General features: G+C 39.9%; 2 protein-coding genes across 2 annotated transcripts; both read left to right on the top strand.

The window, feature by feature from the left end:
* The first annotated feature begins 209 nt into the window (after positions 1 to 209).
* On the top strand, positions 210 to 7,135 carry hspa14 (heat shock protein 14). The gene is made up of 14 exons (XM_015052519.1): positions 210 to 340; positions 1,844 to 1,924; positions 2,070 to 2,152; positions 2,708 to 2,756; positions 3,154 to 3,259; positions 3,328 to 3,418; positions 3,606 to 3,710; positions 4,017 to 4,178; positions 5,169 to 5,324; positions 5,405 to 5,507; positions 5,968 to 6,183; positions 6,492 to 6,656; positions 6,838 to 6,905; positions 6,980 to 7,135. The coding sequence occupies exons 1-14, from the start codon at positions 272 to 274 to the stop codon at positions 7,056 to 7,058; spliced, it is 1,533 nt and encodes a 510-aa protein (XP_014908005.1). The 5' UTR covers positions 210 to 271; the 3' UTR covers positions 7,059 to 7,135.
* Positions 7,136 to 12,302: 5,167 nt separating this feature from the next.
* On the top strand, positions 12,303 to 15,473 carry b2m (beta-2-microglobulin). Its single transcript, XM_015052520.1, has 4 exons — positions 12,303 to 12,448; positions 13,164 to 13,436; positions 14,618 to 14,649; positions 15,103 to 15,473. The coding sequence occupies exons 1-3, from the start codon at positions 12,385 to 12,387 to the stop codon at positions 14,629 to 14,631; spliced, it is 351 nt and encodes a 116-aa protein (XP_014908006.1). The 5' UTR covers positions 12,303 to 12,384; the 3' UTR covers positions 14,632 to 14,649; positions 15,103 to 15,473.
* Positions 15,474 to 16,479: the final 1,006 nt, after the last annotated feature.

The raw sequence follows: 16,479 nt of genomic DNA, 5'->3' as shown, positions 1-16,479 counted from the left end.
AAAATGTAATTAAAAAAAAAATGTTGCAACTTGGAGGCTGCACATTTTTACATTTCCAAAACATTATTTGACATATTTGCATACATAAGATTGAGAAATAATATATAAAAAAAATGGGAAAATTAAAATCCATTTTGTCCCTATTCTCAAGAATCACTGAATGATTATGAAAAAAGTGGCACGTGGGCAGTAATGCTCAACAAAACCACAGGGAGGCAATAGTGCAAGTTAAACCGCTGGTAAACTCCGAAAGAAGAAGAAGAGGAAGTCCATGTTTTCCAGCATGTCTGCGATTGGGATTCATTTTGGTTATACTTGTGCCTGTGTGGCCGTGTTTAAGGTGAGCGACTCGCAGTCTTTTACCACCTAAAATCTTTCAGAGCTGAGCTCCACGCTGCTTTTCGCGGGGAGGACGAGCAGTGATGTCAGTTCCGGAAATGATGGATGGCGTCGTGGTAAAATGTAAGCGTTAGCAGCAGCAGTCTAGTGGTCGTTCAGAGAAGAAAAGAAGTTGGGAGAACCAAGAGGCTAGAAGATCAGAGAGGAGTGAGGGGGTCCAGGTGTGTGGAAGACCGGCCAGGTTCAGCTCAGAGGGAAGCTATATAATGTGTACACGCTAACAGTTACACACGTCGACGAGGTCGCCATGTTGGGAGGGTAATGCTGTCAGTCACTGATCCAGAATCTGTAACGTTATTGTTACCTCTACTTTTTAATAAGGAATTTAACTTATTATGTTAATGTGTTATAAATTAGGACACAACTTTTTAATTTTAATGTGCTTAAAAAAATAAACCCAGGTTCTTAAAAGTTGAACCTGGATAACAAACCTATAATTTGTGATCCTTAACAGCTTCCAGCTGTTAAGGATCATTCAGGAAGTTCTGTTTCCTGAATGATCCTTACTATTTATATATTTATGATTCTTCTATAATATATATGATGATGTTATATGTTCTACACATTCATATTTATACTTTTAACACTACCTATAATGACATACATATTTATTAGAATCTGCATTATTTACCAAGTTTGTGCACACAGAATAAATTTGACTTCAGTTCTGCTTTGCTCTCAGTGAATGCATTTAACATATATACATGTGTGTGTGTGTGTATATATATATATATATATATATATATACACACACACACACGCAAGTCATACTCTGTCGCGTCGGCCTGAAGATAAAAGGCTGAAAAGTTTGTGTCTGGGATGTGTGGGGTCAGCAGAGATTTAAGATTTCCTTTGCCTGACCCTTGACCTGTTCCAGTCCTGGATGGAGGGCTAGTCATTCCTGCTGACCCTCTCTACAGTTGTACCTGTCCTGTTTGTGGATGAGCCAAACCACACAGTTCTGGACAAACAAGGGATAGACTCTATGTAGAAGATGACCAGCAGCCACTATATTGTGTACAATGTGTCCATAATCATGTTCAATGTGCAACTGGAATATCATCCAGCAGTGTGCAGGCCAGGGCTCCACTTAATCCCTAGAGCTGATTAACTCATATCTTTTCAAATCCTCGTCCTCTTTACTGTCGCTGCCTCCTGTCAGCGTACTCTACCCTGTTCCCCTTGCTTTGGTCTCAAAAGCTTGGCTCACTAAGCTCATAAAACCTCATTGTATAAAAGTATTTTTTGTCATCAGATTATTTCATGAAATGTACTCGAGCTACACTTCTGACAGGGTCCCCCCAGTGTGTTATAAGCCTGCCGGACCCTGTAAGGACCTCCCTCCACGTGACTGCTGCCAGTGTCCTGATGGCAGTCATGCCAGTTGTCTTCTTTGTTTCCTGTTTTCATTTTTTGTTTTAATGAAGTAAAATGTGTGTCTTAGGAGGGGCGTGCTGATGTGGTGGCTAACGATGCAGGAGACAGAGTCACTCCAGCTGTGGTGGGCTACAGAGATACTGAGCAGGTGAGTCTTTTAGTTCTGCTTTTCATTTTACCAATCTTATTTACTCTCCTAAATTTATTGCCAACAGAATCCTTTTTGTGTCTTTTCTGGCGTTCTGAAGCTGTCATTCTTGTTAATTCCATGTGGACTGTTTGTTCGTTTGCAGATTGTGGGAATAGCAGCAAAGCAAGGTCAGGTCCGAAATGCGGCCAACACAGTTGTTAAGGTGAAGCAGGTTCTGGGGAGAAGGTAGGTCACCAGAGGAGTGTTTTGTTGCAGCTTATGTAGCTTCGGTAGAACAATGGCTCTGATCAGACCTGCAGGCCAAAATCTGAATTATTATTAAATGTGTAAAGCGACAGCAATCACTTTTTTTGACTTTTGTCTATTTTTTTTCCACAGACTTTCTTTTTTTAATGTATGTATCTAACAAAGGCAGATTTGTTAGACTCGTATCAACTATAAGTTATATATATATATATATATATATATATTCTCATTATTACCGTGGAAATTGTTTGTTTCCATAACAGAAACATCAACATACCATAGAAGAAAATGTATCAGTCCTCTGTTTGTACATGTTTTATGTTTTGTCTATTTAAAAACCTAAAACGGAAAACAACCTGCAGTTCTTTAGAAATTACTACAAATTTTCTGTTATGGATATTTACTGAACATTTTGAAGTCGTCTTTTCAGAGACGGTTATGTAACAGGCTTTATTTAGCTGGACTGAGGGGAAGAACGGCTCCTTGACAACAGCTCTGGACAATAATAGAGTTCTTTTCTCTGTCTTGATTTAGATTCGATGATCCTGTGACACAAACACACAAAACAGAGACCAAATGCCAGGTATGTTGTGGCAGTCACATTAAGAGAAAGAAGTCTAATTATGTATTTATTTTTTGGTTATTTCCATTATTTAAATGTTTCCATCATATGCCACTCTTCAACCCACATAAGAGCTAGAGTGACAAAAACATAAAAAGAAACAGGCCAGTTTTATCATCAATTATCATCAGTTGACTTTTGCTATAATAATGCTACTGTCATGTAAAACATCCCATCATCAGGCACACATTCACCTGGTTCCTTCTTTTTTTGACTGGTGATACATTTTCTTAATTATCATTATTTTTATTTCTTCTACCACTCTCTACTTGGAATAGGACTTTGGTTTCTTTCCGAAAATGCGCTTTGCCAACAGAGACAAAGCTGTGGCTCCATCTGACTTGTGGTTTGTGTGCAGGTTATCAACAGAGAGCAGATGCCATATTATGAGATCACCTGTGGAGAGCATACAAAGCTTGTGGCACCAGAGGATGTTGCAAAGCTCATCTTCAAGAAGATGAAAGGTAGTGTGAATTAAATGCACCCTGTCCGTAGAAACAGCCAATCAGATGACTTCTTTGCTTTTCCCCAGAAACGGCTCAGTCAGCTCTGGGCTCTGATGTGACTGACACCGTTATTACTGTTCCCTTTGAGTTTGTACATGCTCAGAAGCGTAGTTTGAGGTAAGAATATTTTATTTTCATTAATTTCTGTTTTATTACTATATTTCCCCCACCTTTATGGCTTTGAGGGACAAATGTATGGTGTCCATGTTTCTTTAATTGACAGTAGTACATTTAACTGCTGCAGTTTAGTAGGCAAAACAATCTGGAAGTTTTCTGAAATATGCTTCAAAACGTTGTTTTGCAGAGAGGCAGCTGAAGCTGCAGGCTTCCATGTTTTGAGGATGATCCATGAACCTGCTGCTGCTCTGCTGGCCTACAACGTGGGACAGGACTACTCCTCTGGGAACAGGTACAGGGTGGAAATGTCTGCAGAACGCCTGGAAAACAACAGAGGAAATGTCAAAAGGCTGATTAGACATCTATTTTAACAAGCAATTAAGCAGGGGTACCTAATAAATTGGTCAATTAGTGTGCCTCAACAGTCGTTCTTAAAAGCTAAATTGCTTTAGGCGTCACTGGCTGCTGCTCAGCCTTTTCATTTGTCTGAGCTGTGCTGAAGAGGTTCAGCTTACTGAGTCTGATCTGAATTCTAAATGAATCGTCTTCCTCCTGTGTAGAGTGAGTGTTGATGTTTGACCTTGTGGTTTTGTCTCAGTCACGTCCTGGTGTATAAGCTTGGGGGGACATCCCTGAGTGTGACGGTGCTGCAGGTGAATGGGGGTATGCTGCGGGTGGTCAGCACCCGGACGGACCACAGCATCGGGGGGGAGAGCTTCACCCAGGCCCTGGCTCAGCACCTGGCCTCCGAGTTCAAACGGTAGCTACCGTCACAAAGAACAACACAAGTCAGGTCCATTAAACACAGAGAAGAACATTCAGTTAATGGCTTTTTTTAAAGTTCTTTTTATCAGAATAATGCATATCAAGTATTTATTTCTGCTCATGTTGAAATTAACATTTGCTGAAATAAAAACTCAAAATGTTATATCAGACCAGCGATGCAGGATATTGAATCTTCATAGTGTGAGTTTCACTTTTAGATTCTTATGACCAAAATAATTATCTTCTTGATAATTTGTAAATTATGGGTTTGTATCTTTGCTATCTATGCTAGGGTTAAATCTTGATGGGTTAGTGAGCTAATAATAGAAATATTTCAAATCAATAAGAACATGTGCATCTCAACTTCATCACCAGTTCATCTGGACTGGAGAGTCCAAATGTTCCCATAATTCCAGATAGCATTTGCATAATGTAGAAAATATTGAGAGTTGCTGTATAAACTGGGAACCTCTTTTCTCTGGACTGTTTTTCTCAGCCGTCATGGCAGCCCGGCTGTTGCACAGGAAGGCAACAGCCGGGCTGTTGCCTTCCTGTGCAATTCCATAAAAATATTCTGGTTTACAGACCAGTTTGGGCTTTCTCCCATTCACTTGAATTTCTAATCAGCAAACAGAAGGACTGAATGATGATGTTGATTTTCTGCTCTGTTTTAGAATCGTAGTCTGCCTGTAGTTTTAGTGATGACAGTGAAGGAAGCTGTTCAGTCCATGCTGGTTACACTTCCAAATATTAAATTAATATTAACAGCCACCTCATTTGGATTGACCCTTCTCTGAGAGTGCAAAAAATTTCTGGTAAACTGGTGCACTACATACATCACATGCAAACATTAGCGACTAGGTAAAATGTAAAACTTTAACAGAGTCCAGGCCTCCAGAATGGAATGGTTTTTTAGTAAGTCCAGTAGCAAAGCGTTGAACCAAGCTGGTTTTCACTGGGCTAAGATGTCTGTGTTGTTGTGCAGAACCTTTAAACACGATGTGAGCTGTAACCCGCGGGCCCTGCTGAAGCTCATGAACAGTGCAGACATGGCCAAGCACTCTCTGTCCTCCCTGGGGTCAGCCAACTGCTTCGTTGATTCCCTGCATGACGGCGTAGACTTTGAGTGCGCTGTTTCTAGGTGAGGTGCCAGCGAGGGCGTTTCATCTCGATATTTGTTTCATTTCGTTACGGTTTGACCTTTTGGTTTGTTTCCTACAGAGCTCGATTTGAGCTGCTCTGCTCCACACTGTTCAACAAAAGCATCCAGCCAATCAGGTCGCTGCTGGACGAGGCGGGACTCTCTGCTGGAGACATCAACAAGGTAAGACAGGTTGACCCAGGCACAGCTTCATGCAAAGCACATCAAAAAATAACAGGTTCATTTTGAGAGGAAAAATAAAATGTTCTGATGTACTTCAAATATTATATTAATTTTGACCTAATTAATTAAAAACCCAATTATGGAAAAATGATCTTGTATGGCTATCAGTTGCGCTTAAGACATTTACTGCTAAACCTGACTAGTACTTAGCTAGGTGTTTGGTCTGTTCATGCTGCGAGGCATTCAAAGTTGCACACTTGCATGCAACTTTGATTGTTTGCATGGTTGGATCCTAATAAGGATCCACTTCTCCTTCCACTAAACTTTCCACTCTGAAAAACCAGCTTGTTTACCAGCGACTGCCTGCTGAGCATCTGCAAATCTGAATTCTGGCATTTGTATTAGCTGAGAAACATAAATCATGGATATGAACATAGTTGGGCGGCCATTTTTGTTTTAGGTGGTTCTCTGTGGCGGATCGTCCAGGATCCCTCGCCTCCAACAAATGATCCGTGAGATGTTCCCGGACATAGAGCTGCTGAACTCAGCCCCTCCGGATGAGGTGATCGCCGTGGGAGCGGCCATGGAGGCAGGGCTTCTGGTTGGCCGGGACAGCCTTGCCCCGGAGGAGGAGTCTGTTGCCGTGGATGTTTCTGCTGCTGACATCCTCCTGAAGGTATCCTCATCTGTTTGAGTCGTCTGCACTGAGCCATCTGCACAGCATGGATGGCTTTCCCTTTGGAATATGACCTTTATATATATTACTATGTAGTGGATAAAATTTTGTCATATTGTGACAACATTCCAAAACAGAAATAGCAAGTTAAGTAGTTACTCATTTTCCCTCTTAAAATAGTGGAATCTATGGAATTAGCTTTTTTATCGTTTGAGATGTAAAATAAAGATATAAAACGAAAGACATCCTCTTTCATTCAGTTCTATAAAATGAGGATTAGGATGAAAATGTTCTGCTTTGTGCTGCAGGAAGTGGATAATTCAGGAGCTGAGACGTTTAGCGTTCTACTTCCTGTGGGAACTCCCCTTCCTGCTCGCAGACACCACACCTTCTCCGCCGAGGGCAGACTGTCCTCCCTCTGCCTGGAGGTTTATCAGAGGGTCACCGCGCAGCAGCCCCAAAAACTATCCAAGGTAATCAGAATTGTAGTTTTGTATTCAGGTGAGTTTTAGTACTTTGCAGTTTGATATTGCTGACTGAAAAAGTTTGCCACGCAACTGCACATTTTCACTGAAGGTAAAGAAAAATTGTGCAAATTCACGAAAATATTATGCACCATCTAAGTACTTGCACATGTTTGTGTTTAATATCCAGATTATTTTAAGAGACCTGCAGCCCAGTGAAGAGAACCACAGCATTGATGCTGTGGTCACCATGAAAAGGTGTGTGTCCTCTGAAGCATCAGTGTGCTCAGTTCAGTTCACAGTTGTGGAGAATTCTTGTCTGTGTGTTCCAGGGACGGTTCTGTTCATGTGTCATGTGCAGCGCAGAGCAGTGGGAAATCTGAGGCCGTCACCATAGCAGCAGCATCATGAATTCACTTCAGCGCCTTCCACTCCGTGTTGCAGCGCTCCTCCTGTTTTCTACAACTTAATAAACTAATGAAACCATGTGCAGCTGCTCGGTGCTTTCATACAGACACGAAATAATGCAGATCGCAAAAATGACCACAAGGTGTCGCACTTTGAAAGTTCTTCTAAGCAGATTTGAGAGTTGGGCAGTATGAGCAGGATTTGATGCTGGAACACATTCTGATAAAAATGAAAGTAAAGTTCTGGGGCCTCATGCATAAAAGACTGCGCAGTTTTGACACTAAAACTTAGAGTACAGAAAAATTTAGAAAAGTGCGGCGCACAAAAAAAATCGGACTCATAAAGCCGTGCGCACGCAGGTGGCCGCGCACCTTTCCTTTATAAATCCTAATTTGCGGGAAATAGAGCGCAGCTGCTGGTCCACCCTGTCGCCACCCACAAATGCATATGTGAATTTGTATAAATACCCGGAAGTCTGCCACCACGTGAAGCAATAACCATGGCAACGTCCTTGTTTGAGGCAGTTCAAGTATTTATAGTAATACTAATAATTATATATTTTATTTAAAAGGTGCTTTGAGGGCACATAATGTCACCTCACAAAAATAAAAATACATTTTAAAGACAAAAACAAATGCAAATAAAAAAAAATGAGATCGTGCAAATGCCTGTCTGAACAGTAGCGCGTTCAGCCGGGATTTAAAGACCGAGTCAGAGGGTCCTTCGAGTGGGAAAAGTGGACAATCAGAATCAGAAGAATTTTATTGTCATTGTCAGAAAGGCAACAAAATTGCAATTCCAGTACAACCATCCACAACACGAGGAGGAGAGGGCGAATAGTTGGCTGAGGCCTCGCAGCCCGACAGGCGCCGCCTTGCAGAGGAAATGAGGAAAAACATCAGGTAAGGAGAGGGGGGAAAACAGCCTGTTTCAAACTCTGCTCTTTACAGGGCACATATAAACACATAGACAAAACAAGCCGGGTACAAGGAGGAGGTGTGACGTGCATATGGGTTATGTGTGTCAGACCATGAACCCTAACTGAAGCACGGATTGTCTGTGATTGTGAGTATGATGTCGGAGTTCAGCACCAGCTTTATCAGTTCCAGGGCCCACAGATGTTCTCAGGGAAGGGGGGGCAGCAGAACCGAGCCTTCTTTAGACATAACAACCAGTTTATTCTAAATAGTAGAATCGTGTATATAAGTTGTACATTTGCAGAATAAAGATGCTTTATATGGCGCATTCACAAAGCGGGCGGCTCGACTGAAGGATGGCTGCAGCTGGCACAAGACCGGTATAGCAATCCTTCTTTAGTTTTGCTCAGAGATCCAGGATGATCAGTCTGAGCAATCTAAACGCTAATAAACCATCAACATTTCCCAGCAGATCAATATGATCTCTGAACAAACACTCCCTCTGAATCCTTCCATTGGGGATGTTCTCCACCAGAGCCAAAGGGCTCCACAATTATGCTGCTCACCTTTGCGCAGCTACTTATACGTGTGATTGTATACACACCTTGATCACCTTAAAAATAATCAAACCTGTTGGTTATTTTTAATCAGCAGGTTTGAGTTAATCTGCTGATCCAACCACGTTTTCTTTTTTTAGTGAGAAATAAATTACTTCGCAGATGCAATTCATGTGCTTCGGCTATGGACCAATGTGTTACATCTTTATGAGACAAAAACTGAGGAAAAGTACTATTTACATTCGAGCGAGGTTTTCACATCTATTTTTATTTTCTCTATTTTGTGTGCGTGTCAGCTTATTGTCTGAGGATAAATGCGGCTCATTTTCATCGTTTACCTTTTAGCAATAAAATATTAAAATCATGAAAAACATCGTTTTGGTGCTTCTTGACGCAAAGTTAATTTTTATACATGCCGACTTTTGCATAAAATATGGGACCGCACATTTTTTGTGCGCACGCACGCTTTGTGCATGAGGCCCTTGGTCAGGCTGTTTGTGGTTTTCATCAGCTGCGATCACACCGAGATAGAAACAATTGTTTCTGCATTTTATATGAAATAATTAGTTCTAAAAGTGGTTCTCTGGCTGGAAATAAGTGATGAGAAGAAACACTGCAGCACTGTGCAATCAAATCATTTATTCTGTCGTCAGAGTTACATAATTATATCTCTGAAGAAACCATTCACATTTATTGTAAAATAAACTGATGCAGATATTACAAAATATGTTTCTGCATAAGCTAATGTCTTGGAAATGGCCCGTTTAAGTAAAACAACAAAAAAAAGGATTAATTTTTTTTATTTATCCAGCATCTACACTAGATTGTGTGTCTTAAGTGTCACATCTAAAGAAAAGATTTTACCCAACTTTCTCATATTTTGGGTTGCTGATGAGAGGAGGGCACTCTTCTAGCTCACATGATGATGTTAAACCAGATTTGTTCTTAAACTGGGTCCAGGTCAGATTCCAATGGAATTACAGACTCACCTGTTTTTGTTAAAGCTATTACAGATCACCCTCCATCCAGTCATTTTCTGTACACCCTTGTCCCTAGTAGGGTCAGGAGGGTTGCTGGTGCCTAACTCCAGCAAATGTTTCAAGCGAGAGGTGGGGTGACCCTAGACACATCACCAGTCTGTTGCAGGGCAAACACAGACAGACAGGACATCTGTCTGTCTCATGCACACACACACTGACACCTAGGGAGAATTTAGAGACAAATTAATCTAACAGTCATGTTTTTGGACTGTGGGAGGAAGCCAGAGTACCTGGAGAGATCCCACCATGCACAGGGAGAACATGCAAACTCCATGCAGAAAGACCCCAAGCCAGGAATCGAACCCAGGACCTTCTTGCTGCAAGGCAATAGTGCTACCAACTGTGCCACTGTGCAGCTCATTGCAGATCACAATATTGTATTAAAATTGTAAATGGATACATTTTAAGTCACTTTCTAGTCAATCCACCCAATTGAATCATTTTACTCTGGAGACATGTTCACTCAGTCACACACAAATTTCTACACAGATATAGGCAACTTGGGGTTAAGTGCCTTGCACAGGGTCAGGATGTGTCAGGAAGAAAACTGCAACTGAACCCACAACTTTTCAGGATGTGAGTCAAGTGCCCTACCCTCTAACCAAAGTTTCCCCCAAACAAATCAGACAGGGTCCACTGGAGTTCTACAGTGAACCCTCCAGGGTTCAGGGTTCAATGGACTCTGAACCCTGGAGTTCAGGGTCCACTGAACTCCAGTGGACCCTGTCTATTTGTTCAGTATTTCTACGCCATGCTGCTTGACTCGCTGTCGGCTGGTGAGGCTTTAATCCTCAACTTGGCTGTCATATTCAAGTCCCGGCCCAATGACCTTTGCCCCACGTCTTCTCTCTCTTTCAGAACCTGCTCTCCTGTATGACCGCTCTCAAATAAAGGCCTCAGAGCTGATAAAACCTTATAAAAAGAAAACACCTGAAAATTGAAAGGTAAGTTATTAAATTTGTATTTTGACATGCAACATGTCTCCTAGACCTACATGTATTAAAACACAATCGAAACTAAATTAGACATTTTATTATATAAAACCAAACGAGTGGAAATCCCCAAACGTTCCCATGAGTGTGTGCCAAACCCAGGCCTGTAAAAGTGGTGCAGAAGCTCCGCCCAGGCAGATGGAGCTGTGAGAGGGTGTTCATCCAGATGAGACGGCATCCTGTTTGATGCAATGACATCAGCACAGTGTTCTGAGTTTAGACAGAAAGTGAAACTTTGTGGCAGAGTTTGATCCTTCATTGTTTTTGCCATGTACTATATATCTTTGGGAAATCTAAATCTGTGCCGCACAAAAGTTCAGCATTCTTTTATTTATTTACTTATTTTTAAAAAAAGGGATCATTATCTTTCTCAATTCCATTTATTTTTTCTTTCCTTAAGCTCTTCATATGTTAGCTTGTACCATACTGGCTATGTTTTCAGATTTTTTTTTCTTTTTCTTTTTAACAAATGAGGCGTTAAACAACAAAGGGGTATCATTCTTGTTGATCCTGAGGCCCATAATGTAAAGTTCTGTCCTACAGGAACGATGATGCTAAAAATCATAGCATCATCGACGCTGTATGTCCTCCAGATCAAAACAAGAGCAACTCACAGCTTGTCAGGGACACCAACAGGTTTCCATCAATGGTTGGGTAGAGATAACACCTGCTCTTCCAGATGTGGATAAAATGATTGCTCACAGTTTCACATGTGAAGTGTTTTTGGTTTTTGGAACTTAGTTTCTGTAGAAACATTGGCTGCACTCCTGGATAATTTGGTGTGCCTATCACGTCCTGTATACAAACCGTTTCTGTTTTTCATTTAATAGTTGCGATTTAGTTTTTCTATTCTATGCCGACTGCTGTCTTTTGGAAGAGCCAGAGTGGAAGAACCTCAGTGCTGGTTCTGCTGGACCTCAGTGCAGCCTTTCACACTGCTGACCATGACACTAGAGAGCTGGAAGGACTCTCCAGTCCAGTATTCAGTTGGTTTGAATCTGAGGATAAAACAAAGTGGGAAGATTTGTAGCTACTGACAGCAGATAGTTCAGTCTTCATCTCTCTTATGTGGACTTTCTCTTCATGCCATCCTCCTCCCTTTGGCTTTGCTGTAACATCACTGCCAGTCCTCTGACAGCTTACCAACTTATTGGCATATTTCTTCTGATTAACAACCTTTTCATACATGCAATGTTTTCATACTCCATGAAGACAATGTGCTCTACAGCTAATCAATTATTGTGCCTTCATCTGTTGTTATGTATTCTGTCATTATTGCCTTTTTATTATTATTATGAAGAAGGCTGTTACTTTGCTGAGTATAATGTGTACATAGAGTTGAATCTTTATTTTAAAACTCTTTATATTTGCTGGGGAGTTAATTGGCAGACTGGGAGGATCACGTTTATGGAACCAGTTACTAGAAAAGGAAGTTTTGGTAATATCCCCAAAAGAACACATTAAGCTGACCGTTTCCTTTTTTGAAAACAAAGGAACTCAATTACAACTTTCACACTGTAAGAGAAAAACCCAAAAGGTTTAGTTTTTATGTTCATTGTCTGGAGAATTCTGAACACGGAAACACCTAACCCGTTTACCAAAACTCTTCTCAGCCTACAATTAACACAAACGTGTTTGGTCATATTTTACCTGGTAACACCAGGATATAAAATTCCTGATTGGTTAAGGTCACACAGTGGGCGGGATTTGATGTGTATTCAACCCGAGGCTGAAGCACTTTCTGTTTATTGATCAGAGGACGGAGAAAGAGCCGGTTCTGTTCTAAACTTTCTGCGACCTGAAGAAGAAGAAAGTGAAGTAAAATGAAGCTGCTACTGTGTCTCGCAGCTCTGGTTGCTGTTTTCTGCGCAGTGAGCTGCAAAAATTGTAAGTATCAAAATCTTCTGTTTAATTCTGCCAGGATAGAATAAAACAGTATGATACTTTTCATCACACTGAAGAATATCAGAAACATTTTCTATTTACAGGATGGACCTTCTGCTGCTGTCAACAGTTTCGTGTTCTGTTCAGTAACAGCGTTTTAGGCGACACCATTGGTGTCTTTTTTTTTGTTGATGTAATCTTGATGAGGCCTCGATAGAGACGCAGTTTTAATTTACATTATTTATATATAGTTAATCTATATGTACAGAATATGTTTTTCTTTTAGTTAATTCTCCCGAAAAGCTTCAATGTTGGCGGGAATTGAAGTCAAGGACAAATATGAAGCATAAAATAATTATAGAAAAAGCTTGACCTGAGTTTAGTTTCGTTTTTCTCACGTTACAGACTGCTGAATAGCTTCCCCTACTGGCGACAGTGTGAAGTAATTTTACAATGGTCTTTCTTTTCGACCGTTGCTTCTCTGCGTCAAATTATTGATCTTCTGTGAACACGTGAAGGTTTAATGTTTGAACTGTCAAGCTTTTGAAGATCTGTGGTTGTATTGAGAACTTATTTTATATGTTAGCAGCCTGACAAAGCTTTTTCATTACCTCAAAGTCTAAACTGAGACACTGAGAAGGAATTATTTGCAGAAGTAATGTGAATAACTACCATTATCCTGTAAAATAACAACCATTTTTTGCCCTGTTGCCTCTAGCTCCACCCAAGGTTCTGATCTACAGCCGTAACCCTGGAGAGTACGGGAAGGAGAACACTCTGATCTGCCATGTGAGCAACTTCCACCCTCCTGACATCACCATCGACCTCCTGTGTGATGGCACCATGCTCCCCAACCCCGTGCAGACCGACCTGGCCTTCAAACAGGACTGGCACTTCCACCTGACCAAAAGCGCCACCTTCACTCCAGAATCTGGCAAAACATGCATCTGCAAAGTCAATCATGCGGGAAATTCCAAACAATACACTTGGGGTGAGTTGGTAATTTAAAATCTTTCTGAAATAGATATTGCTTTGAATCAGAACCAAAGTCCAGGAATTCCCTTCAGTCTGCTTTCGATTTCCCTCACTGCGACATGCCAGGTCACATGACTGCAGCCAACAGAAACCTGCTGGGAGAACAATGGTTTCATAAAAACAATCATTTAAACCTGGGGAAATGTACACACATATTGTTATATCTAATTTATTAAACCTCTATGATAAAAGTATGACCATTAGTGATGGGGCTTATGGCTCTTCAGGATCAGTTAACTGCAAAGAGCTGTTCAAAGTATCCATTTTTTAAAATGTTAATTTTTCAATTAGCAAACAATCTTATTCATAATATAGTTTTATTTTAATTGCTTTTTAGGGTAAAGTTCACAAAAAAGATGAATCATCTGTAATAAGTAAATAACCAAGAAAAAAATTCTTACAGAATATATTATGTATATATTTTCATAAAACATAAAATTTCAAAATATACTTGTTAAATACCCATGTAGCTTTTTAAATCAATGTTGTGTGTATTCATAATGTTTCGGTGCTTTTTGTAATATTGAAACAAAATTTTAAAAAATGTAACAAAGTCGAAGGAAAAGTTGACTACAGATGCTGTGGCCGAAAACACAAATCCTCTTCTGGACTATTAAATATAAGAATTAATGTGACTATTATTATCAAAGCCCGTCAGTGTAGTCCAGCCTGCACAGCCACCATGACACGACAATAATAACTCAGACTGCGCAGTGATAATAAACAAGGACTTTCCTCTGTTTTATTTATTTGCTGGTTAAATAAATATATTTTTTACATTAAATATAATAAGAGCTGCTGCAGTGTGTACAGAGCAGAACAAGTTAAGTTATGAAAAAAACAAAAAAAACAAAGAACAGCTTTCAGTCAGACCTGAGTAATGCCGTACTTAGTAAAGAGCCGTTAAAAGACTCGGATTGTTTGTAGAACCTGGAGAGCAACGTTTCCGGCTTTTATTTTTTTCAACATTTGTTGCTGTTGTGCATACAATCACCATGTCATAAACCAAAAATGTTTTGCTGAAAAGTATTGTCCCCAGTAGAGCATTCTGGGAATGTGTTTTTTTTTTCCTGGACATCAGCCTGGACTCTCAGAAACTCCTCAGATGAGTAACAGTTGCTGTGTTGTGTTTTACAGAGCCCAACATGTAACTGCAGAAACCCAGACAGGTAAGTTTCCTCTTGTTCCTGTTGGCAGAACCGATGATCCACAGTAAAATCGTCAGATAGATAAAGTTCATTACTAGGTTATTATTACATTATCACCAACGTTTTCCACACTGAAAAATTCAGTTTATTCATATTGGATATTTGTAATTTTGGTAAAATCCTCTTCCAACATGTTTTGACTAACTTCAAGGTCAGAGTCAGCTTGATTACTTTTCAAAACTTTTCTTATGCATTTTCAAATAGATTTAAAAAAAAAAGTTTCTGAAATTGAAACCTGGAGAACTAAATTCTGCAGCATGTGTCCTAGTGAGAACACTGTTTTAAAAACATTGAAGCTGAAACTCTTTGTGAAAACAACATAGAAGTAGATCAGAAAGAGTTTTTATCTTGACTGCACTTTGGCTCCTCAGCAGCAGGATCATCTCTTATTAATGCTGTCATGTTTCTTTTCAGAATGTTCCCTGCTGCAGAATCATCTGTTCACCATCCCATCAATCAGCAGCATCAGTTTTCTTCAGTTTGCCTCTGACTGTCTATTGAATAATAGTTGGGTAGAAAGGTGGTGGGTCATTTTCAGTCTTGTTTTTGTTGATACAAACAGGTCTTCAACTTATACACCATGTCATAATTTAAGTGTGCTGTTTTTGATTTCTTGCTTTTCATCCTGTAAATGATTGTATCCATGTTTGATATGTAAACTCTGTAAGTGAAACTTTGTTTCATAATTGGCCAAATTTTCTGAGAGGTTTTTCTATTTTTCTTATTGATTTATGGCTTAAAGTGATTGTCAACATCCTGTACTAAATAAAAGCCTCTTAGTAATACTTCTTTTCTGTCATTAATTAAGAAACATTACAATAGTTACAACATTGTAGCTTACTATAAAACAAAGTACCTGTAAACTGTTGCTTTATTTGATCCCAAAGGGAAAATATGTCATAACTCAGAGCTGTTAGTTAAGCTCTGAAGATATTTAGCCAAATATCTTCAGAGAATTCTGTCAGTGTGAATTTATTCACTACTTTAAAAACAAATGTTAACCCGTTTAATCCCAAATTTTTTCCTGCAAAATAAGTGCATACATTTCAATCCTTGGACCTCCCTAACACATGATATTTATGAATTATTACATTTTATGTTGGATATGTTAGTGAAAATACAGGTTTTATACTCGCAATAATTGTTGCCGGTGGGAAACAGCATCGTCTAAGTTACACAAATCTGGCCAATTTATACCTATAAAAATATTAAAAATCATGACATGCATAGCCTATTATAACAAAGAATGGTTACAAGAGTGTTCAGAAATATTTTAGAAACATAAAAATTCAATGCCACATCCAGCAGATGTCATTGTCTCAATGTGCTGAGTGACCTTTGACCTCATTTAGTCATTTCATCAATGAGGCAAAATCAGGTAAAACTGTTAGCATGAACAAATCTGCATCTGAGAGGACATTGTCCCTGTTCCACCAGACCAAGCAGTACACCTTGGCTCCTAAACAGAGCCAAGGTTTTGGCTCTGTTGTGATGCCACTACAAGTCGTGGCATCACGACTTAACTGTGGCATCATCTTGTAGTTGTCTTTCAATTCATAGGCCACATTTTGTGGAAAGGATCGCCTTTTGGGGGGATGAAATGGGGAGGGTTTCAACTGTGGGATGTAGAAGACATCATTTCGAGGTTCCTTCAGGTCTAGATCTAAAACATCTGATATTTTTAAGCTGTGTATGAACAGCAAAGTAGAATAAACAGCAAAGCTATGGACACGCATGTACTGCTTGCTGTCTATGTATTCTGCTAGCGGCAACAATTGTTGCCATGCTTAT

Source organism: Poecilia latipinna, unplaced genomic scaffold (genome assembly GCF_001443285.1).
Source record: "Poecilia latipinna isolate Pla-1442-1.1 unplaced genomic scaffold, P_latipinna-1.0 Scaffold1116, whole genome shotgun sequence".
NCBI classification, from domain to species: domain Eukaryota; kingdom Metazoa; phylum Chordata; class Actinopteri; order Cyprinodontiformes; family Poeciliidae; genus Poecilia; species Poecilia latipinna.
This window is presented reverse-complemented; position numbering and strand designations above follow the sequence as displayed.